This window comes from Tachysurus vachellii, chromosome 10 (genome assembly GCF_030014155.1).
Source record: "Tachysurus vachellii isolate PV-2020 chromosome 10, HZAU_Pvac_v1, whole genome shotgun sequence".
NCBI classification, from domain to species: domain Eukaryota; kingdom Metazoa; phylum Chordata; class Actinopteri; order Siluriformes; family Bagridae; genus Tachysurus; species Tachysurus vachellii.
The window spans coordinates 10771604-10797144 of record NC_083469.1 but is presented as its reverse complement, the minus strand read 5'-3'; the positions used below and the strand labels follow the sequence as shown (position 1 = coordinate 10797144).

At 38.0% G+C, this 25541-nt stretch overlaps 2 protein-coding genes across 3 annotated transcripts in view; one reads left to right on the top strand and one right to left on the bottom strand.

The window, feature by feature from the left end:
* The window catches only part of ttll5 (tubulin tyrosine ligase-like family, member 5), a 60943-nt gene extending 51425 nt beyond the window's left edge, over window positions 1-9518 (top strand). For both annotated transcript variants that reach the window (XM_060879363.1, XM_060879362.1), the window contains 2 exons: window positions 2416-2498; window positions 6977-9518. In XM_060879363.1, coding sequence (XP_060735346.1) covers window positions 2416-2498; window positions 6977-7029 — 136 coding nt within the window. In that variant the 3' untranslated portion in view covers window positions 7030-9518. The remainder of the gene's footprint in view (window positions 1-2415; window positions 2499-6976) is intronic.
* Window positions 9519-10182: 664 nt separating this feature from the next.
* tgfb3 (transforming growth factor, beta 3) lies at window positions 10183-25250 on the bottom strand. The gene is made up of 7 exons (XM_060879360.1): window positions 24359-25250; window positions 18208-18371; window positions 15657-15786; window positions 14813-14920; window positions 13814-13979; window positions 12914-13067; window positions 10183-11210 (listed from the first exon to the last, which is right to left on the bottom strand). The coding sequence occupies exons 1-7, from the start codon at window positions 24702-24704 to the stop codon at window positions 11052-11054; spliced, it is 1227 nt and encodes a 408-aa protein (XP_060735343.1). The 5' UTR covers window positions 24705-25250; the 3' UTR covers window positions 10183-11051.
* Window positions 25251-25541: the final 291 nt, after the last annotated feature.

Below are 25541 nucleotides of genomic sequence, written 5' to 3'. Positions count from 1 at the left end.
AAAGAGTATTAAATTGTTTCCTCTGATTTTGCTTACACTGTGGCAACAAATCTTTACAAGGTTTCTGTCTTTCGCTTCCATAATGGAAGCAAACGTTCATTTCTAATTGATTAATCCGTCTGAGTTAACTCTACAGGAGCTGAGTCATGGGCTCTATAGAGAATTAGCAGGCTTCTAGCCAATTAGACCATTTACTGAGCCATATATTGTCCATGGCCATCACTCTAAATATCTCCAATGAGTCTCTAAATTCTCCATATGTAGAGAATTTCAGCATGCAGGGCAGTATGCATGTAATAGGTGTATATTGATAATCACCATTATGTCCTGCATATGCATTATGTCCTGCATACTGTATGCATAATGTATATACATGCAGATGGCATAGAATGCCATAGTTTTGAATCCTATCTAAATCTGTATGTTCTTTTTTGTTAGATTCTGGTCGGGCTTTTGCGGGCCTTAAGCTGAAAGGAACTGAAAGAAGTCATTTGTAGAATAAATGATATAAATGTGTGTATGTTCTGTTTGCAAAGCGTGTTGAGTTTTGGAGCTGTAGCCAGGGAAACAGGGACAGAGAGTGGCATAACTAATAGGGTGACAATTACAGCAGTGCTATTACTGCATGGTGTGACTCCACCTCAACCAAAAAAAATTTGTCCATTTTTCTTTTTGGCTCAGACAACAGATTTTTTATGACCCATTTCTTTAACCATGACCTAAAGAGTGAAGGTTGAAAACAAGTTTGAGGGAGAGTTAAACAGATTCTTTGGCTTAAAAATAACCTAAAATATTGTCATGAATTTTGATATTATTGGCTAGAACATTAACTCTTTATTTGTTTGATGGAAGGAGGAGAATGTGCTAGGTTAAGAAGGTCACGAATGAACAGGATTGAGCTCTGTTAAAGATTGAATATGAGCCAATTGCTGAACTATTTAAACCTGAATTAAATTAAGTTGGAAAGCATTAGCGAGCAGATTAAGAGGTACAATGTGCAAAGAAGCTAATATGTTATAAAGAGAATCTGACAGGGTTGACTAATAATAAACATTATTATTCTTATTATAATTTCTATCTATCTATCTATCTATCTATCTATCTATCTATCTATCTATCTATCTATCTTTATTTATTTATTTATTTATTTATTTATTTATTTATTTATTTATTTATTACCTTTGTTTATTCTTATTACCAAGAAGTCCTTGGATTAGCTGTCCTAAAAGCAGTCTGTGGTTTAGACATCGAATACATTTATCCCATGCATTTGGTCATATAAATTGAGCAACAAGTGGTTTGTTGAAACACCCTGTCCAACATACTAAATGCTGATTAACTGGTGCAAAGAGCCTTGAACCCAAATTGCCAATAAAGTACTAAAGTGTTGCTTCCTACTCAGTCAGGTTAGATTTTTAATTGGAGAATTTCAATCTGCTGTGGTGCCCTGGGGTTGTGTAACCATATGAAAGGCCCAACTGTGTGGACCATACAACGCAGCACTGTGCACCCTCATTACAAGACTCGTACTCCTCTGGCAAGCCACTGTTGTGCTCCTGGAGGTTAATACCAGCTAAGCTTTATTTATTGTTCCCAAAAATACTTAGCGGATTTAATGTATAGAGTTACAGGCATGTTGGCCCCTGTTTTCTCCCCTCCCGGACAGAACTGATGATTTAACATGCTCTCCAGAGCCAGATGTTCTTCAAGAGAGGTATAATTATTTGAGCCATTCACAGCCAAAGGGGAACATTTCTCACAGGTTCCCTGATGTCTGCCATTAGGAGCATGTAATTAGTCAACATCAAATAAGAGCTCAAAAAATACTTTGGAAATGTGACATTCAAATTGTTTCCAGAAAACTAAGATGACGCCATTTTATTGATTATTTTGTCACTGAGAAGAGCGGAATTTTTCATTTTAAACTCCTAATACATTTTATCATTTTAAAAATGGCTTGACCGAATCTAAATGGATGTCCACAGTCAAACTGTTGTATCTAAGGATGACATAAACCACACAAAAAAGCATTTGAAAGCCAAGGCATGGGGACAGATACTTGGGTCTGGGAATGCCTGGCTGACCCGAACTGACTTGGTAAACATTTTGCAGTGAGTCCACATTGCTCTATGGCATATGTGCATATTGGGCCCCTTTGACATTTTAGACCACCTCACATGGGCGGCTTCACATGCCTGAAGAAACAAGCAGTATTGCAATGCAAAGGGCATAGCTACTACAAAGGTTAGCTATTTTTTCATCGCTGTGCACAGCATGCTATTCTTCTCTTTGAGTTATCTGTTTGCTCACTGGGCCATTTATTTGCAAGGCAAAAATCTCTTCTGCTTATACTGTAAGTGTCAAATGTATCATATTAGAAATTTTAAATTCATTCATATTTTTTTTCCCTAACAGGCAAGCACCACTTGAGGCTCCATCCGAAAATGGTTTATTCGGTCGCCAAAATGTTGTTTATGACACCACGTGTGGAAAAACTGGTGAGCATTGAGATCCATCTGTATATCACATTTTTACAAGTTATATTAGAACAAATCCTTTTTTTCCTTCTTTGTCCTTTCAAATGATTTAGCAGTACGTGCATCCTTTTGAACAATATGTAGGTTAATTAATTGAGTGTGCAGTTAGAACACATATCTGTGTTGTCTTAATGGCTGCCATTGGCATAGAGTTCTAGAGATCGCATGCCCAGGCAGGTGGCTTCCTCTGCTAGCACCAGAGCCAGGCAGCTGGGCATAGTGACGATTCCAGCTTTGATGAACTCTATTTAGTACAGACTCTTTTATATTTAGCACTATGGCAACAAGATAAGTATAGATCCAGAACGAACAGCATTGGCCTATTTCCACTTAGCCTGCAGAGCATATGCTGATAGCATCAATAAAATTAATAATACTTACTTCATGGGTACATGCTGCACTGTTCTGTGGGCCACATTTCTATGTTTTTTCCCCTTTTTTTAACATGACACACAAGCTTCAGGACCTTCTATTGACATACAGGACCTTCTATTGACATAGATACCACTGATCAGTAATAATGTAATAACTGTGAAGTTATGATGCTTATTATTGAGTTCTTACAGTTGTTAGTCTATTTTACTTGAACTGAATGGCTTTAATACAAACACCAATAACTCAAAAACACGTAAGCCTAGAAGCATTCTCAAATGTCACCTTGGACTCGGGGGAGAATTGAGTAGTTGTAAACCGTTACTGTAGATAATTCATTTTAAGCTTAACCAGAAGGAATTCTCTTTTTAAACAAAAAAAAAAACATTTAAGTTTTTTAAAAGTCATTTACTTTGTGTGATGAATGGTGATTACCGGTGTTAGCAGACCATATACTGTAAGTGTTATCCATGCAAGTGGGCAGGGTAAGCACAGTGTTAACGTTGAGCAGTCTAGCAGTTTGTTAACTGCCAGTGGGAACAAGCGGAGATGATATGTTTCTTGCTTTCTTTACAAATGTGAGACATAATCCCTTTTTTTTGGGTCCACATATGAATGGGGGCATGTGGTAGCCTAGTGGTTAAGGTGTTGGGCTACTAATCGGAAGGTTGTGAGTTTGATCCCAGGTCCACCAAGCTGCCACTGTTGGGCCCCTGAGCAAGGCCCTTAACCCTCAATTGTTCTTCTGTATAAAAACGAGATAATGTAAGTCGCTCTGGATAAGGGCGTCTGCCAAATGATGTAAATGTAAATGTAAAAAAAATTCCTAGCCATGGCTCCAGAGCTAAGTGTTGATAATTACTCTGGTACTACAAGCTAAAAATGTTTGATTTACTTCAAAACAAAAGTAAAGTAAATCAATATTTCAAACAAAATAACTAAAATAATAATGGTATTTTTACCATAGGTACATCAAGCTATTTGAGCCAGATATAAGTCAGAAATCATAAAGAGCATACATTCTGAAACTGGTAGACAGTGATGCATGCACTGCATCTGAAACATTAGGTACAGCATTTCTATGCAAATTAATTTTTTTTGCTGGACGACATCCGGTTTTTGATCATATGATCTATTTATAATCTGATTATAAAATATTTTCTGGCTACCTTAGGTAGATATTGTCATTTGTGAGAATAACACATTAGTCCTTCATGTTTACTGGAACCATGGCAACCAGAAGTATACAAAAAAAACATAAATGCAAGCTTGCAAACAGAATACAGCAATTTAATCTAAGTGAGGTGAAAATGGCTATCAGGTGAACCATAAACCTAGCATACATGTTGAGATCTGGTGACCATGAAGACTGGGGCTGCATCAATACAAAAATTAATGGAATTATCTCCTAGAATTAAAAACACTCACCAGGATAGACATGTTTCTTCACAGGATGAAGCTGATCCTATAAAATATTAGATGGTAATGACTTGGTAATGAATTAACGGTGAGTGGATTTATTGCTGTTTCACTGAAAGTAGCAGACTAGTCGCATAAGCAGCTTTCTTATTTTACATGCATTTTTACTGGGTTCAAATCCGTCCATAAGTAAATACACTCATTATCTGTAATTATTAAACACCAAATGAGCTGTACTTTTTTACCTACTTCAATCTCTTAATCTATTCTTCAAATTATCACAGTTACATTGTACTGTAAAGCAGTACTCTCTCTCTCTCTCTCTCTCTCTCTCTCTCTCTATCTCTCTCTGTCTCTCTCTCTGTGTCTCTCTCTATCTCACTCTCCTCTCTCTCTCTCTCTCTCTCTCTAATATAATCTAATATATATTAGAGGTTTAGGCAAATATAACAAAATGAAGTTCCATTTTCAAAAAGAATTTACATGGGGAATATGAACACATCAACCATTTTTTTCTTTTTTAAAAAAGTTTCCTGTTACAGTCCTATCATTCATAGTTTTGTGTCTGTTGGAGCCTATGAGTTTGTCTTCTCCTGCGCCATGTGAGACTGAATGTAAGCAGACACACACACTCTTGCGCATGCTTGCACTCGTCTTCTTAGAGTTGCACAACTCTTTCCACCTTGGAGCCTGAGAAATGGTATGGAGGAACTGTTGATTTTATTGCAGTAACAGTGATATTAAGTAGTTTAAGCTGCTGCACATCTGCTTGTCTGATCAAGATTGTCCTAAAAAAGGGGAGGCACCTATACTGTATGTGTCTGTGGGTCAAAAAACTTACACTCAGATTGTTAGGAAAAAAAAAAATCTAAAAATGTACAGTGGACAGTCATTTCCTTCGTTTTGTCCTTTTTTCCACTTCAAAAGTGGTTCACCAGATGTCTCATAAGCTCATTGGGAGCTGCTTCTGAATTTCATGAATGCAGTTTTCCATTGTATGTGGAAAGGGATTTGGGAGGTGTATGGCACCTAAATCATAATGTGAGAAATGCGGGAAGAGATAAAAGCATAGAGTGGGGCAACACAAAAACACAATAAAGTGCAGCCATGCGTTGTGTTGCTGTAATGGTTTGTGTGAGAGAAGAGCCCTCTGTGTGTTTAGGCTAAGATAAGTGAGCTGCTCTGATTGAGTGTGACAGGGAGTTAGAGCTGATCTATACAGACAGCATTCTCAGTGATCAGCTGTCAGTGTTCATCTGCCACTTTCTCTCTGATGCTTGATCTCTTTGACTGTTTTATCTCTATCCTGTTCACTTTTTATTTCTGCCTTGCACTCTCTTTTCATTAGGCCTACAATTAGCAGTCACTCATGTTTCTCTGTGCTTATTTGATGGCTCATTCCTGTTTTATTGTTGTTTGCTGATAAAACAGATGCCCACAGTACTCCCTGCCCTGCTGAACATGCCCTGAAATAGTTAGCAAATTAAAAGAACCTTGATGATAAGGTAATTGTTGCTTGTTTAAAAAAAAATGCTGCAATCAAAATATATTTCCCTGGCATTGCAGTTTGTAATTTTATGCTGTTGTATTTAACATTCTATAATTGTATAATCCAGGAGATGTTTTTTTAATCAGAGAATAGGATTGATTTTGGGCTGAATAACATTTTTTCAGGGGTGTGGAATTTTTAACAGTACTACGCCTACATTTACCAGAAAGTTTACACGTGCTGCGTCTAGACCTGAAACCTAGGCCTGATTCCAATGAGAACTTTCACCATGTACCCCCTAAAAAATTTAAATCAAACAAAGAGCTGACCAATTAGACTTTTCTTTCAACCTTTTGCTTGGTTTTGGCAGTGGTGTGTAATACAGTTCCAAACCAGAAACCACACAGGGCCTCATTTTCTCTGTGCTTTGGTATTTTTATTTATTTTTTTTCCCCTTGTTCATTTGGCATTAGCTTCAATTTCTTTACTATCTGTTTAATCACAGAACTCTGTATGAATGTTCTCTCTATATACTGTACTATATGAATGTATATAGTTTTTTGAGAGGTATATTAAGGAGGACTATATGATTAAAAGAACTCTTCACATTTTTTTATCCCCCACCCATCTACATGCTGAGCTTGGAAAAGCTGCTTCCAGCAGTCATGTCACTGGATTGGAAGTTGGGTCTGATGTTTTCGTTCTCCTGCTCCGTAAGGCCTAACGGTGTAAAAGAGCACCAAAATAAACAGAGTCTGCGGAGAGGGAATGAAAGAGAATACTGTTTGGGAGCACAAACACAGCAGCTCTGACTGCACTCGGAATTTCTTTTCTTCTGTAAGACTGGCTCTGGGCCAGGCGATAGACCAAAGACTGAGAAGGACACGGGGGCAGGACAGCTCCAGCTTCTGCTGCTGCTCTGAGCTTACATAACCTCATGTACTGAGTAATACATGCAGTGAAGAAAAAATGTGTACTGTAAACCCAGGATCTGTTAATTAACAGATAGGAAGCAGCATCAGCAGTCATGCCCTGTTTCTTTTTTGTTGTTTATTTTTTCTGTTTCCAGTTTCCAAAGTGATTTTGAAGATCCCTGAATGTTTTTTAGATAGTATCTGACAGTTTAATCAGACGGCTATATGTTCTTCTCTTTCCTCAGGTCTGTCTGTGTACAGCAAATTATTTCACTCTCACAGGTCCAGACCTAGATGACTGAAAGAGGACTGGATCAGCGCTTACCTGCTGGTGTCGGATCTCTTCACAGGAACCCTTTTGTCATCTAAAGATTAAGTTACTATGGTTTACTATGACTGAATAAAATATTCTGTTAATAAGTTAGCTAAAATTCCCACAATCCTTCCATTGTTCCCTGAATGCAGTGAATCATTTAAGGTGTCTAGAATAAGAAATTTGCTTTTTCAGTTTTTCCACTGGAGCTACAAGGCTAATGTGGATAATAAGCAAGGGAAGCTTATACTGTAGCTACAAGTCTCCATCACATAATTGGCCCAAACCAGTTGTTATATAATCCCAAACATGCTGCTGTGGTTTCTGACAGTGTGACACACAGTTAGCTATTAGAATATGCTGCATATCTAAAAACAGTAATAGCAGCCATTTTAAGTAGTCATCAATAAATAGTTTCACCGTATCACACTACACCAATGTCAGATTTAGGTTGGAGGTCTAATGTAAAGGCAACATTTTACATATAAAGTGGTTTGAATGACAATTTTTGATTTGTTAACATGAGCCTTATAACAATTTTTTATTAAATAAAAAACAAAACAACTAAAGCAAATTACACACAGGTAAAAAAAACAATTGTGCTCATGTAATCTTTGAGTGAATTATTCCTTTAAACAAAGTGACCTCTAAATCCATTCCTCTTAGCCTTTCCACTGTGCAGGTAGAATCCCATAAACATTTTAATATTCTGCTAGCTAATCTTGTTTCACTGTTATCTTGCTTCATGTCCCGGCCCCTGGCTCACTAGACACGTATCATATCTTTCCTTGTGGTGAAAGAACAGCTGACAAATGCTGCTACCCCTGAGACCATGTCTGACATAAAACCGACTGTATTTATTTTTTTTGGAGAGCATGTGGCTGTGTGGATAGCATGCTGTGTAAGAAATCCCTGGCTTTGACACGAGCACAGATCTGTTCCATGGCCCAAGATTTTCCGGTGGCCTTCAGTTCCTCCCCGTCCTACTGCTGCAGTTGTCCAGCCCCATTTTCACCCTGCAACTGCTGCCATCAAAAGACTGTGAATAGACAGGCAACAGCAGCTGCTAGCTCTACTCAACCTCTCAGCCTGAGCAATAAGAACAGAGCGTAGAGTAAGAGTAAGCTTTTTACACACACTTTCAGTCTGCAATTCTCAATACACTTCAACATTTCACACCCTTTCAGATTAAAAAAAAAAACATTATCCAAATATGCAGTCTTTTAATCACAGTTTTTGGAAACATTAGACCTGATAAAGACTAAGGAATTAGACTAAGGATTAGACTTAGGAATTAATATTCTTCTTATGCCACAGCGATTTGTTAATGATTACGTTGTTTTATTTATTATTGAACAAAATGCAAAATGTGGCACTTATCTATTTCCACAATACTTTTAATGTTATGTTTTTTTTTCTGCAAGACGTTATTTCTTTACATCCTAGCACCTAGAAACAATATTTCTTGAAGTTACCAAAACAGAACTCATTGTCATTGTCAACTTGTCATGCTACCAGGAAGCTACAAAGCACAAAGTCCTTTGTTGTGAAGACTTTGCTGCGATGAAACCCTTACTGAGCTTTACGAAGCTGTGACACTGGAGACTGCGTCCATGAATGTTACCCAAATCTCCTAATATTTTTCATTAATCAGTTTATGTAGCCTTCCCTATGTGCAGCTGTAACAATGATGTATTAGAGCGCGCGGAGATTCAAGAATTAAGCTGTGTTGTGGTATAACACTGATTATAACGAGCATTACGGCTGATTATAATGCACATTAATGCTGATTATAAATTATTCCTAAAGTACAATTGCCTGGTAGAAGAGATTGCGATCAGCACACATACCTTCACGTATCAATAAGCACTGTATCAGTCCAGACAACAAAACTCTCTACAAGCAGCGATTCCCATTTCACAAGAAGTTAATAGTTTAGTATATTAAAAGACTTGACAGTCTGTATGACTAATTGTTAGGTTTTGTTGATGTTTTACAAAACTTCAACATATTTTTGACACAGGTTAATTAGAACAAATGGTGTTTCTTTTTTTGCTACAGGTCATTAGTTATTCTCAGTCATAAAGTCTGGCCAGGAGTGTGCTGTATATTATTGATGTATGCAAAATAAAGCCTGATGTCCCCATTGAGGATATTGTACTGTAACATTTATGAACTCAGGGTTTGGTAATTTAGAGAACATTTGTTTTTAAGTTTTACAGTGTTATTGATTTATATTGTATTTGTCTTGTGTGCATTATTGCGTTATTAATCATTTCACTGTGGAACCAGATATTGAATTTGTTTGACCAAAATTTCGTGTGAACATTGCAAGAAATTGTTTGTTTTTTCTTTTTTAATCCTTTATATTTATATATCAGTGTACAGATGGTGAAAAAAATCTGATTTTTGTGTACATGTTGTGAAATGCTTATAGTGAGTTTTACTTCAATATTAAAAAAACTGCAATTCTGTGGCAGAGCTAAAAGAATATGTGCATATACTTGAACCTGTGCTTGTTTATGGAACTATGCTGCTTCATAATTTCAGTAGTATCTTTCTCCTTCTGCATTAATTATTTCATTAAAAATGAAAATGTTTTTCATCATTTTTGAGCCTCCACTTACATAACTGCCTCTTTCAATCTAGTGAAAGACTTAAATCCAAAGATGCTTGATGATGAATGACTATGGTCATGGTCAGATTCCTGATGCTACAGAGTTATGTACTGTTGAAGAGACCTGCATAATTACCCGGTAATGTCATCCCAGATGAAATACTAGGCTAATACAAAGAATTGTATAATAGAAACTGGTAAATTTCACTAGGTGTAAAAACCATCTGCTCTGCTCACATATTAATGCTTCAAAATATATTTAGTGAGGCAACACCAGCATCCCTGTTTCTGTAGATGCAAAACAATGTAGTAGTGAAAATGAACACATTAGAGGTACTAGCAATTTCTTTAAAACGTAAAAATGTATTGTGAGGGAGGAAAGTTTCTATATACGATTCTGTATTTAGGGTTATATAATAATAATCATCATCTAATATCATCAACATCATAATACATTCAGTGCATTATATTTATTTGACACTATTATGTGCATTACTTTTGCAGAAATGATTCAAATTCAATTTATTTGTCCAAGACTAAATTTAATTAAAAAAAGGATTGTTTTAATAGCAAAAAAAAAAAACATGTACAGTTTGTGATCTGGTTTCATGTAGTGTCATACAATATTTTACACTGTCTGCTTCATGTAGGCATATTGAACAAACCTAAAATGTCTGGTAGGTAACAGAGGTAAGCATCCGAAACAAAACATTTTCTCACACATTTCTTTCCAGCATGTAACATTACTAATATTATTCATGACAAGTCTTGTATTTGTTAGCCTGTCTTGTAGACAAACAGTGTGGGAAACTGTGTAGACCACAGTACAATGTTCAGCAAGGATGAATCCTGTGCATTAAGGCTTTACACTATAAACAAATACCTGACGGTTGCCTGAGTGTCAGCCAGGCAACGCTCTTGTTAACTCTTAAGTCTGTTTTGGTAAATCCAGTAGGGATTATCAGTTTTCCTTTGAGTCCTGATCACAGCTGCTAAGACATTCTGGATAAAGCAGGTCCTGTATTAGTTTGCTGTCAGTTTAATATAATTCAACCGGTTGAAAAATGCCCAAGACATTTGTATGTTGGCACAGACAGTTCAAAATGTAAAAGCAACAGGTATAGGTGGAAAAAAAGGTAAGGAGAGAATCAGACCAAAAGGTCTATGTGGAGGTCTGAGGGTTGACAGAGTGGCATTTGATGTCAAAGCCACCTTGGAACAAAACTCATAATAGGAAGTGTAGTGCTTCAAAGTGTCATGCTCCAGGGCCTGAAAGTGGAGTAGAATGAAGCATGGAGGTATTTTTAAGTCCAGTTCTGGCTCCTCTAACCCTCCCTCTTCTTGCCAAGGTGGTAAGGTCTCTGAAGGGCTGCCACTGGTGCTGAAGGGCTCAACTGCACTTGCAGGATTTGACAATCATGTTGGAAAGTTGCTCCACTTTTGGTGTTCGTCCAACATAGTAGAGGATGGTTAGAGGTTCGAGGTCCTGTGGCACACAGCATGGTGAAGCTGAGGCTTCTGGGTTCAGAGTGTTGTACAGGCTCAGTAACTACAAGGGAAGGCCAAGTTTAATAGTTCATTGTTATGTTCTATTCAGGAAAAAAATGTACATCTTTACGCAAAAATTGTTTTTAAAAACCAGATACTAAAGTTATTATATTTAGGTTTTATTTCACATTAAGTAAGTTAAACAAAACTCAAAAAATGAGATATTTGGAAATTTGTAACTGAACTGAACCAGGTTTCCCAAAAAATGTTGTAAAGTTAAGAACAACTTAAGTAGTAGACAGTTTTGATGCTCCCTCAAACATTTGACATGATCTTCATACTACTAAGCTTTTGAGAAACTTTGTCCTGATCATAGTTATTGTCATGTTTTCTCTGATTGATATGAATGTGAGTACCCTGTGGTTTATTTTGTCAGCCGTACTTATCAGCTACATACTGTATATGCTCTACATTTTAGTATTTGCCATTTTAGGGGATACTTTTTAACGAGCAGATCTGGCAACGCTGCTAGTCACGGAATATGATCAAAAGAGTTCAGTGGAGACACAGTGAAGACACATGAACATGCCCAGTGTAAACAGCTATCCATCTCAGCTGTCCACTTGTGATCAGATCACCCGAGATGTTAATGCCAGGTCTGAATTTTCACTCCCACCTGTGCACACACACCCATGCCATTAATGGGATTTGTGTGTTACCTGCCATAATTTTTGTTTATAATTATAACACAGTGCTGTTGAATTCTTGATTCTGATTGGTGAATTTTCTATAAGAGCAGCTCTGTCAGAAATGCAAGGCAGGTCAGCTTTATTTTAATGCACTCATTCTAATGGGTTTCTATAGTAACAGCTCATTCACCCAGACTTATAAATGGTTTAATAAAGCCTGATTTTTGATGTGGTGAAGGAAACTTTATTTCACATTTATGGAAGGTGTCATCACTTTGTAACAGTTCTAGGTTTTTATAGGTTTTTCTCAAATGGAAAGACCTCTGGACGTAGAATGTAAGAATGTTTTGTAAGAATGTGAGCGAGGGAAGACTGCTTATAGCTGCTATAACATATGTCATAACAGGAGCTAACTTGTTTTGCAGACATTTCGCAACACTGAATATAACTATAAACAAATAAAAAGTATGATGTGTCATTCTTTACTTAATACATAATAATTAATTGTAATGGCTGCCAAATTGCTGTGGTATGAAAAGAATAATACATGATAAGGTGTGCTGTTATTGGAAATATTCAACAATAAGGGTGGTGTAAGATCAGTTGGTAAAATTCCTAACATAATAAAGATAAAAATATGTCATTGATTATTTTAAAACAGATTTTAAACTTGCATTACTGCACATTTAAAACGGTGGCCAAAATGTCTCCAATCAAGGCCAGTTTTAAAGAATGAAGTTATAAGAAAATCTACAACTCTAATCTTGCTCCTTATACAGCCTCACTCACTTTTAACATTTATAACGTTGAGTCATGGGCATTTTAAAGAGTTTGCATTTATTAGACCCAACTGTTGGCTACATAATGCTTAGCACTTCCCTCTGAAGACCTTTGTGAATATTAATCACGTCATTTTTGAGGCAGATTATACTACTAAGTTTATATCTAACTTCTAAGATTATACTTCTAAGGTTATAATTATTATACTGTTAAGACACATTATGAAAATAATAAATATGCATTGCACAATTTGATGTTTATTTATTTATTTATCTTAAAAAGTGTCCTTACTTACCGAGCTGTGTGTGGTGTCAGCACTGCGCAAGTATGGACATGGGCCTGAGCAGAAGTTAGCGTGGTACCCTTTAGGCTCATGGATCCATCTCCAGCCCAAGTCCTGGCGGAAATCGATGTAAAGACGGCGAACACAGCAGTTCTCCTCATAATTACTGCAATGAAGAAAGAAAGATGAAGACAAACATGAGATGATCATCTGCTCCAGTGCCTTGCGATTCATTTCCTTGTGCACTATATGCTTTTCTATTCTGCTGCTTTGCTTTCTTGGCACAGCTGCGGCATTCATTCAATGACATTTCCATAGCCTCAATGAAGTAATACAGCCAATTCTTACTTGACGTTTTTAAGCCTTCTATTTTCATTCTGTATTGCCTTATAAACAGCTCAAGCTGTGACTTTTGGAGGCTTGGAAATTCCACTCTGGGGTGTGTCATTTTATTCCTTTTCTGGACCGGGCCCAGGTGTCTAATACTGTCGGTAAGGTAAACTCAGGCATCGTGGCTCTGAGGAGTCGGTGTGCTACACACACAAGCCTTCTCTAATATGAATATAGAGACAGATCCCAACTTGATTCTTCTATCCTGCTCAAAGTTGTCAGATGCTAATTAAACGGTTTAGTCATTCAGTCTCTTGAGGGAAACATGGTGTACTGATTCTAATTGGAACGTGAATCAGAGAGGACAGGTAAACTCACTTCAGCGATGATATATAAATGTCTTTTTTTGTGGTTGTATGTTGTGTAATGCTGATTTCTAGATGTGTCTCGAAATAGTAGACATCCTATTGAGTTTAAAGCAAATAACATCAGCCTCCCTACATCATCTACACCTGTACAATGAATAAAGCTGATGCACATTCAACAATACAATAATGAGAATCAATAGCATGAGAATCTTACGAGAAGCAGTAGTTGGTATCCAGTGCCCGCTTGCGACGTCTGGATGTAGGAGGCACGTCCAGGCGATGCGGAGGCAGCATCATCAGGATAAGGTGTGGCATGGGGTGCTCCTTCTGCCTACTGGGTCGGCCATGATCCAAGCGGGTCTCGTGATCTCCGTCCATACCTATGGGTGAAACAGAGCTCACTGTATGTTGAAGGACAAATGAAAGCTGAACCTGTGCCAGCATCTTCCAGCCCCTACTGGCTGTCGTTCCACAACATCTTATCCCTATATTCTTATTCTTTCCTGCACTCGCTTGTCTGCTCATCCAATCTGTCGCTGATAGAAAAAGCAGCTTGGGTCCCAGGAGGGACGTTGCCAGTGGATACGGACGCCCCTCTTTAATTTGGGGCCAAAAGTCTGAGCGTCCGTGGCAGCAACGCATTCCTTGCAGTAGAGACTGCTGATGGAGTTAGGGAGCCTTTCCAATCCCCTAGACCCTGGGGCCCCCATTTCTAAGTGAGATTCCAGACCTGAGCTCGTTCCCATGATCAAGCTTGCGATCTCTGTCTTGCTCTAAGCATTATCTTCAACTACAAATCAGACCCATATGTTTTGGATGGAAGTTCAGAAGAGAATGATATTATTCCAGATAAAAAGGGAAAAGAAATATACAAATGGGGTGACAATAAAATGATTGAAGAGCTACAAAGATAATGAAAATCCAAGCCATTATTCTACATTTTCTATATAACTATATACTGTAGTAGAACAGATAACAAGAAATATTACTAGCAATCAAAGCATCTTCTCTAGAATTCAGCTGATTTGAATATTAATGATGTAATATGTCCTGTTGAAAGCGGCAATTTTATTTTAATATTTTAAGCAATAATACTTTTCCTTTTACTATTAATTGGGACAGTTTGATTTTGTTTGGGACAGTCTGTTCCTATCCCAAATTACCAATCAATCCAGAGAAAAAAAAGCAAAACCCTGCGGCTTTTTATCCTTACCTTTAAATTTGACCTCCAGGACTTCGTTTTTGTTCTCGATGATGTCACCGTTAGGATTAAAGGTGTGACAGGGGCAGTGCACACTGACCTCCAGGCCAAGATTAGTCTCTACACAGCACAGACAGAGGGGGACATTCAGAGCAACCAAAGTTAGAGTTTTCCTTTCCTCTGATTTATTATCTTTATATCATCTGTGCTGAGGACTATAGTCAAACAGTAATAAATCATAAAGTACTGTATAAGAACTTGCTGCATGCAATTTATGCTAGCTGCTGACCAAATGGTTTGTAATCCTTTGCCTTGTCAAATGTATTTTCATATTAATACAGATTGTTATTTTTACTTCCTGAAATTATAGTTTATGCATTTTCATTTTGGCAGTTCAATCCAACCCTTCTTTTTACTCTTATATTTGGACAACTGCTACTTGCTAGCCAACACCTTTATTTTTTTAAATGATTCTCTTTGTTATAAGTTTCCATATAATTTTTTAAGCAAACTTAATCTTTTGGCTCATCATTTCACTATTACTCCTCAGCAAGCGCTATGAATTATTCAGTAATTACAGTGAAATTAATGGAAAATGATATAGTTGCAAGAGTAAAGAAGGTCGGCCAGTGATTTTTTGGTGTATAAGGGGTTATTTTGGAGCCATTTTCATTTTAATTGTCCTCTAAAGAGAACATATTTATGTGTTCGATATAAGGTGTAACTCCATGCTCACCCACTGATTACTTTAGATATTCTAAGTTAAAAATCTAATCTCAAGCCACCCATTTAATAGATGTCTTGATGAAGGTCTTACATGTTTAATGTAAATGTTGAAACTTTTCTTTTAACTCACCTCTATGTGTGAGCCACTCCCTAACAGTCTCTGTAACATCGAAAGAAACCCACTCAGCAGTTCCTTTGGTCAGGACATTCTTTCCCCCAATATACCGCTGCTTTGCGATATGCTCATCATGCTTAATAATCTGAAGAAACACAAAACAGCAACATCCTGAGTTAGCATAGGGAGTACTTTTGGGGATTTCATGTGGTATGAAGGTCAAAGAGGACATGGCTAATACTTATTTTAAATCAAATTGTTTCTGAGACAGTGTTTATGGTGTTTTAGTAGGAAAATAAAACATCTGATTGACAGCATGAGTAGCTGGGTCATATGGTAAAATATACTAAGCAAGCGCACTCATATTCACACAAGCTCCAGACATTGGCCTGGCCAGCACTGTCTGAGCCAGACACTTAATGATGCCCGAGGCCAAAGCATTCTCCCCTCTCACTTATGGAAAATGTGACTCCCAGTGCAAGAGATATCCCCATATTGCATGTTAATACTTTCATATAGTCTTTTTTTGGAAGTTGGAAATGAAAACTTCTTTAACATTTACACAACAATGGGTTGCACTCGTGATAATGTTATTCCAAACACAAAAATGAACAGATCATCCTGCTCAGGAAATCTTGGATTAGCCACAAAGCTTCTGTTCCAAAATCTACACCACAACATCTGACTCATCACTCTCCTTGATAAGATCACGCCCACATATACCATCAGGCATACAAAAGGAAGTTTCTGGACCCCTTTAGGACCTAATCTAACCTCCTGTGAGACTCAAGCTAAAGCTAAGGGTCGTCTGAGACCACTCATACAGCCCACGCTAAAGCTCGAGATTGACCAAACAATCACTGTGGAAGCGCACGTACACTTCTACATCCCCTCCCTCTCCTTCCAGTGGCTGACACTGCCTCTATCTCCCACACAGCTCCTGGAAACCATCTGTAGTCCTGTCAGGCTGGGCCTAAAGTGTAGCCCTGCAGGGCCGGAGACACACGTCTCACTGGCAGGAAACGCTGGAACCTGATCACGGCTCCCAGCCTCTCATGGGAGATTAATGAGGAAACCAACCGAAAATCCCCCCTCACCTTATTTATATATAGTGGTAATATATACATGTGCACACATACAGTAGGAAAGGTGTTTGTATATATAATATGCCACTATGCACAATGTATCTCCTAAAACTCCCATCCGTGCTGATGTATTACATTACAGTGCTCTGGCTATGACAGTGGCAGAAAGTGAGCTTTAGTCAGACTTTCTTAGAATACTTCCTTTGTTCAGATGAATTGTGCAAATACACCCCTGTATAATCCATTTAGTGCCTGGAATAAAGATCAGCAATTTGAAAAAAAAAATGAAGAAGCAAAAGTTGGAGCACTTAATACAAATTCAGTATTCTTTTTTGGTCCCATGTTCAGAGCCATGATCAGTCATAAACATGACTAAGGCTAAGCAACTGCAAGCCTGGCAGTTATTGCATGAAATTTAAAGAAAAAGTATTTCTTTAAGAAACTATATCCTTTTTTTTTTTTACATTAAAGTTAAAACCTTGGCTTAGTTAGGAATAAGGTGTTTTATGTCCTCTAAAGCATCGGACTGTCCTGCATATGACAACCAGACAACACAGGCTTTGTAACTGTAAAAAAAATGAGAGTTGTTTGTGAGATATATACACAGTATGTGTGTGGAAAATAAAACATGCTGCATGAAGCACGTGCTAAAGCGTTTTCTTTCTCTTAACCACAGCAGTTTGCCAATTGCCTTGTATTTACTAAAGAACAACATATTTTTGTGCATTTATAGCTACGTTTAGTGTTGTAGAACAACTGTTATTATAACAGCTGTGCTCTCACCAGCCCCGTTTTTTCCTCTTAAAGTCATTAAGACAAAAATATGGACTTTTTCATATTACTGAGAAACCACAAAGACTTTCCTGTGTTGGAAAACTCTACCGTTACAGCTTTACCTTCAACTGTTACAAAGCACTGACACTATAGGCTCCTTAGATATATGTTAAATACAGTAATCCTCAGCTCTTAAAACCTCATTGATATAAACCTTTGATTTGCCAGGTCTTTATTTTAATAGAAAACACCTCCTGACCAGTCAGAATACCTTGAACAGCAAAAGCACTGTGGAATAAAAACACACATATTTTCTACTGCCTAAAATATAAAAAAGGTCACGCCAATAAATGTTAGGTATAAATTTTGTGTTTGTCTTCAAAATGTCTGTCAGTTTAATGGCCTGGTCAAGTATTATATCTTTGCTCAATATTTGTTCTCCATATTTGTTCTCTAAAATTTAAGAATTATGAATTCTTAGAATCTGGGAATTATGAGAAATCATTCATAAATCAGAATCATGTTTTTCTTCTGAGCCATACTTGGCTATTGATGTTGCTTAAGGATTATCTTCTTCCACTACAGTGTCTTTTAATGTTTGGAATGAAACTATTTGTAATTATATGTTTATTACTGCAATATATTATGCATCTTTGAGTGATTGAAGATGTAAATATGTACATTTAATTTAAGCAAAGTTCATTTACCTGATAGAGCTCAATGCGCTGCTCGTTCCTGCTGGCGCTGGAGTTGGGAACTCTCAGGGCACGAAACTCCGCTCGGAACAGGTTGGAGGAATTTTTCTCCATAGATGAGACGTTGAAGCGGAATACTTTAGATGTTATACCTTTGGGACAGTAGAACAGGTCATCTGCAAGGCAAGAAAGGACAGGTAAATCTCTTCCTGTGTATTTCATTGAACATTACAGTCTAAATTTATGGATTCTCAGATCTCGGTCTCTCAGATGCCCAGATGTAGATTTGAGGTGACTTGTTTGAGCTGAGTGAATTGTCTTAAACCATAATGTATGTAATGTTTCATGTACCCTTTTTACTATAGTGTTTGATTGTTATTGCTAATATTGAGCTTTAATGAATCTTTTCAACTATAATTTCAACAAAAATAATGCAACTTCTTTTATATAGTGTTATTGAAGAAGATCACTGCATTTCCCAAGCAATTGGTCACGAATGACGAGACTTAGCTTAAAGAGGAGATTCAACAGGAACTACCTACAACCTGACTAACGGTAGTTTTTAAGAAATTAACATTTACATTTATGCCATTTGGCAGACACTTTATCTAGAGTGACGTACATAAGTGCTTTGACGTCTCTATCGATGAATACATTAGCACTGGTTCACTAATGTTAATGTATTCATAGCTAGCTTGTAAAATGTATTTGCCCTAGAACACTTGACATTTATTAAGTGCAATGCAGTAAAGACAACTGTATTAACTAATGAGTGACTATGAAATTGCAATGTTATGTTTAGAATTACATTAGCTTGCTAAAAATAGTGAAACAGACACTATCGAAATGAACCGCTGAACCGTTTTCTTTTCTTGTGATGACTCAAGCATTTAATTCTGTGGCTTGTTGCTCAGGGAATTGGGGGTTCAAGCCCCTGCACTGCCAAACTACCACTGTTGGGCCCTTGAGCAAGGCCCTTAACCCTCACTGCTCAAGGGGCACTGTATCATGGCTGAACTCCAAGGTTGGGATATGCAAAGAAAGAATTTCACTATGCTGTAATGTATATGTGACAAATTATGGCTTTTATTCTATATGCTGTATTAGACACTTTAATTTTACAGTGTTTGGCAGACACCCTTATCCAGAGTAACTTATATTTTATCTCACTTTTATATAATAGGGAAGTTGAGGGTTATGTGCCTTGCATAAGGCAGTTTGGTAATTTTTTGGATTTGAACTCATAACTTCTGAACTATCACTTCCCTTGAAGTTGAAGTTTGTCTACAATACACACTGGTTCCATTCAGTTTCCACCCTGTTTTCATAATCTCACTAAAGGTTTTTAAAGTACACACTTATGTCAAAAGACCTGGCTTGATTATAAAATCTTTCACTTCTTAACCAAAAATGCAAAAGTTGTAAAAGTTAAAACAAAAATTGAGGAGGAGCAAGTTAACAGTTAACACTACCATGAGGCTGCATTATAATTGTGAATATGGAAAAAGGGGTGAAATGTCTAATTAATCATTTGAAAGGATTATGTAAGGAAATTGTCTATATGGGATAACTGGGACATAGTGTGAAATATCCTAAGCAATGATTTTTGTTAATATTTGGTTTAACGGGTTTATGTGATGTGTTGGGTGTCATGAGCAGTGTGTCCACCCAATTTTGAAATGAAACCAACGCCACCACTCAGATGTGAATGAAAATGATTACATGCTTTGGGAGATTTCAGAGCCAAAGCCATGTCCCATCTGTTTGTGCTTTACAGAGGAAGAGTTAGCAACAAGTTGAAGTCATGAAATGAAAACCAAATGTCCTTCATACGGGTGGCGAACTAAGCTGAACAGGCCTGTGATACCAGCATGGGTCTGCTCTACTACAGAACAGGTGTCTCTATACTGTCCACTCCCCAGGGCTCAATGTTTTAGTTCAAGAGAGCTTTGGTTAACAGCTTTGTGTGAAAACAGTGATTTCTGTCTGTTCTAAAAGTAGACCTACAGTAAATATACAAGCAGACCACACAACCAGCGTTCATGATCCTCAGATTAGCCTCAGTTTCAACTACTTTAAATGCCCTCTAAGAGCTGAGCATGTTGCTGACAGACCACACTCCATTAGCAATGCATCAAATCCCTAGCTGGTTGGATGCCACGATAAATGTGGTAAGCTATATTTATGTAATAAACAGATTATGCCAAATGGACTGCTGAGCAGTTTAGATGTAATGATAATCATAATAGTAATCTCTTCATTTTATATAATAAAATATTTAAAAAAAAAAATATATATATATATATATACCAAAAGAATATAGCCTTGAAATGTTTTCAGAAAAACATTTCTTTTGATTGTTTTCTGCAGCTCGTTTTGTTTATATTGTAATTGGCCTCATGCTAGCACCGCTAAAAAACAGGCACATGGCTACTATTTTATAAGCTAAATGGAAACACTTGCTTACAGCCAAGTAAACAACTATTTATGCACCTTTGTTTGCACCATGGCTTCAGAATTGTATGCCAAAATGCAAGTTTGCTTATATTAACAACCAAAAGAAAAAAGTTCAGTTTTTCTTCATAAACTTTTGACTGCACTTGATCTTTAATACCTGTTTACAGATTTGGCAGCTGGACTAATAACTTTTTTTTTCCAAGTTTCACATCCAAGCAGCATTTTCAAATACGGTCAATTATGCATTATAACTTTCCACAAAGCAAAAGAACTTGTTCTGTAGTTCACCGTGTTTTGCTTTTTTTTATTTTTTTTTTTGCTTTGCTGTCCTTTCTGTGGTCCTTTAGCTGAAGGTGGAAAGCCCCACTTTGAGAGAAGATTTGAAATTCTAATCAAGACTTTAGTTTCCTTTTGGATGACCTCATTTTTCCCATTGCAATGGTTTAAGGTGGATTTCACATTATGGCCTATTTTTGCCAAGGTTTTAGTCTGTAGATCATTTGTTCCATGGCTGTGAGTGTGGGGGATTGTTGGCATAATTGTGTGAACAACATTCTAATTTACAACTGCTGATATCAGATATGAAATGAAGTCCAGTACCATGGTGCTTACAATATTTGAAATCAGGCCTGAATATTTTTTAGTGTGACTAAAAATATTCCAAAATGGTTTATAAAATATATCCCATAAGCATTAACAAAAAGGAAATGGTTACGTCATAATTCTGTGTCTACTTTTTACATACTTGACAACTTTCTATACATGAGGCAGTTTATCTAGCCTGCACTTTATCAAATTTATCATATTATATTTGCTTATAAAATTTCATAAATACTGTGATTAGGCCTTTTTACCCTGTGATATCAAAAGATCAAAATCATATACTCCAAAGAAAGGACAGGATCTACTACAGTCTGCCATCACTCCATAAGTATCTCAGAGCAGTTCTGTTCTAGACACCACCATCCCTACATTCCCCATCCTCTTTTTCCTGTGTCTGGGATGTACATCCATGCTGGGTCTTTTTCCCGACAGGTGACATCACACAGAGACTTCTGTAAAAGCAATCTCAGGTCTGCTGGACATGTCAGAGCGTGGCGGTAAACACAAGAAACAGAACAGAGGAACATGGAGGGACACGTGCCGGGCAATGGCTGAGAAAGAATTTTGGACAAACGAAATAACAGCGAGCAAACAGAGGAGAGAGTATAAGGATGTTGATGTAGGCCTGTGTAGTGTCATATAAACTAAACCTGAGAAAAAAAAACAGATCATCACAGAAAAATTGATATTAGGTCTGAGCTAGATTCACCGGCTTAAACTAAAACACAGAAAAAAAGATCATATATAGATATTATCCAGTGTATTGCAAAATACATTGTGAGTAATGTAGTCAACCCTAAAAAAAAGAAAAAGAAAATGTTCAGGTCACGGTAAATATTTCAGCAGCATTTCTTTAACATTCTCTCAGCTGATTAGTGATGCTAAGTAACCTTTTGAATGGCACTAAATGACTCCCTCGGCTATTTAAAGTCTTAGAGTAACAGCAGTACTACAACACAGTGCTTTTGTGTGCACTCTGAATGAGGTGGCTTTTGAATAAATCAGGACATACACACACACACACATTTGTAGGTTGACTACGCTTAGATGAGATAATGTGCTAAGGCTTGCTGCAGAAGTAAGACTTTTTCCACTTGATCAGGGATGAAGAGGAGGGAAAGTGTGTGTGTGTGTGTGTGTGTGTGTGTGTGTGTAGTTAGGGGAAGGACTCTGGCCTCCAGTATTGGCCTGAAAATTTGGTCTCTGTTTTGCTTGGAAATTACATCACCTTCTTACTATTCCATATATCAGAAGCAGTGCTGTCTGCAGCTCCAGTCCACATCCTCCCCTCCCTGCCTGCTCCATCGCTGATTACCTAATGCCACATACTATTACCCATCCTCTGGAGCAGACCATCACCTTTTATCCACCTTTTAAATCAATACTTTATTAATATGGTTCTCACAAGTTTAGGTAATACTACCCCCCCAACCCCCCAAATGATGGGTGTATTTTGGTATGTGTGCCACTTAAGTCAAAACACACCTTACTAGGGCAAAGCCAAACAAGCAATGATGTGAGCCAGAACACCATATGGAATGCTGTCATAAGACTGACTGAACTGTATAAGAAACCAGTGGTCCAAAGTCTGGTCTTAAAAAAAATCGTAACAATTTATCCTGACCGTTTATTTTTTGTTATGTTTTTTGTTATCAATCTAACATCTTGGAAATCCCAAGGTCTTTGAGGAACCAAGGTAACCAATGGACCACCAACTGGCTTCTCTAAAATGCCAAAGTAACTGTAATCCATTTGTTTGGTAGAGCAGCTTAGGGAGTGTATATGTGGTAGTGTCAGAAGCACTTTAGCTGACCTGAAATCCACATTTGGCACAGGATTTTTTGTGAACCAGAGGACGGTCTGTTCAGTGTCTCCCTAGCATAAAACACCTGTTGATTTAAAAAAAAAAAAAAGAAAGTGTGATGCAATGAGCCTGTTCCATCACTAAAGAGGCAAGCTTCCAGTTGTTTTACTTTCCAAAGAAAAAGTTGTGTGTTCTCTTGAAACCTCAGTGCGTTGTATAACTGAGGATTAAGCCGTAGATTGATATCTCGTGGTACTTAAACATGTTTTATTAATCAAACGAGGACGCAGCTGACAAGAGAAGGCCTATTCTCTCCTCAGAGCATTACTTTCATCTTTTGTGTAAAACTTGAAAAGGCCTCTATAAAGCAGGAACCCTGTAAAACGACAATTATTTAGGTCTACATAAAAGACAGTTATAGCGTCGGTGGAGTCCGAGATGGGGGAAACTTTGACAGCTTGTTCCATGGATAGATAGTTAGTGAACTCGGTTAAAATGGTTCCAGTGGAATGAACGGCTGCCCTGAATAGTGCGCTAGTGCGCCAGGCGCGCTCCCGTTATTGAGCTTAGACTTGAGAGCGCGCACAGCTCGGTTAGATAATAATTGTCCTCTGTGTTTACTACCGCGGAACCGGACAGCTGTCTCTGTTACACCACTCGGTGCCAAATATGATTGCCAGGCCCTCAGTCCAAATTATTGACATATTTTCTTCATATGACATTATAGAGGAACATTTCTTTAACAATACAATACTTTCTAATTGAAATTAGAGTTGTTTTGGAGTATAATCATATTCCAACATCCTTTGCAACAACATTTTCCTGGGGCACTTTTAAGGCTACCAGCAGTAATACAATCTGTAGAACCTCTTCAATTCTTCCATGCGCCTTTTGCGTTTAGTGCGCACTGTAATCTCCCCTTATTACACAGCTGAGCACACCAACTTCCTGGCACGTTTCACAATGGACTGCATCCTTGTATGCGAGATTTCCTCACCACAAACTGAGTGGTTTTACCGCAAGCGGTGATGCAGGATATAACGATAAAATGATGAGAATCCGCACCAAATCATTTGCGCAGGCGCGCAGCTACCTGTACAAGGCTGCAAATACTAAGCATAATATATACTGAACATAATATATACTGAACATACTGAACATAATATACTTCAAGCGAGCAGGAACATTTTTGTGTGACGCTTGAAAACTTGTAAAAATCTACACAACCCGAGCTATATTAGAAGTTATTACACAAAAATGAAGGCTATAAGATGTTTGACCTGTACTTGGGGTACTCACTGTTATCGGGCGGCCCCTGAATCATGTTGAACTTGTGTATCTCCTTGGCATAATACTCGGTCTCGGTGTTGTCCTGGCCACAGCTCTGTTGTCGCTCTCGGCCCAGTTCCTCAATCAGCTCCTTGGTGCTGTTGTAAAGCGCCAGCACCGGGTACGGCACCTGAGAGGGTCCGAGAGCCTGCGGCGGACTCGTGAGGCGCAGCTTGCTCAGGATCTGACCTCGGATCGCCTCCACGCGTTTTTTCTTTATGTGGTCAATGTCCACGGTGGTGCAAGTGGACAGCGAGAAGATCGTGGTTACGCTGTTTAGGAGGAGGAAAAACAAAAGTGCTTTGCCCAGATGCATGATTTTCACTTGTCAAAAACGACCGTGCAGAGATTCCAGTTTTAGTTCGATTGAAGATAAGAGCTGGTGATTTAATTAAATACACTTCAAAGAGGAAAACAACTAAAGCAACAGTTATTAAGGTAAATTCCAGACGAACGCGCGAGTCGTTTGATGTTCAGATTCCCCATGAGATCCCATCCTGTGAACTTGAACTGAGTATCTAGGAACTGCGCTCCCAACACGCATCCCAGTGAACTTCCATAACACACCTACACTTTGAGCACTGCTACACTAAAGAGAGTCTTAGAGAGTCTCGTCTGCATATTCCCTTCAGGTTGCTGTTTGTTATGGACTGTGTTCTTTTCTTCCTCTCTCTCGTCTCTACTCCTCCTTCCTCCTCCTCTTGTCTCCGGCGTTTCGGACCCAGCGGACCATCAGCGGCTCTTACCGCCTTTATACAGAAAGACGTGTGACGTGTAGGAGAGGAGGAACAAATACAAGCGCGTCCTGGTGCGTGGCTCATTTCCCACTGCTCAGTGATAAACAACTCTTATCACTTCAAACAGTTCAGTAAAATACTGGTGATCGGAATTGTTCTGAAACATCATAATGTCCACATAAAGAATAAAGTTCAATCTCTCTCTCTCTCTCTCTCTCTCTCTCTCTCTCTCTCTCTCTTTATCTCACACACACACTCTCTCTCTCTCTTAATCTCTCTCTCTCTCTCTCTCTCTCTCTCTCTCTCTCTCTCACACACTCGCTCTCTCTCTCTCTCTCTCTCTCTCTCTCTCACACACACACACACACACACACACACACACACACACACACACACACACACACACACACACACAC

Excerpts from the sequence above, each read along its gene's own strand:
- tgfb3 (XM_060879360.1), bottom strand. The coding sequence starts at position 24,704 with ATGCATCTGGGCAAAGCACTTTTGTTTTTCCTCCTCCTAAACAGCGTA. Across the intron at positions 18,372-24,358 it reads TCAGGGGCCGCCCGATAACA|ATGACCTGTTCTACTGTCCC; the intron begins GTGAGTACCCCA and ends CTTGCCTTGCAG. Across the intron at positions 14,921-15,656 it reads GGAGTGGCTCACACATAGAG|AGACTAATCTTGGCCTGGAG; the intron begins GTGAGTTAAAAG and ends TGTGCTGTGTAG.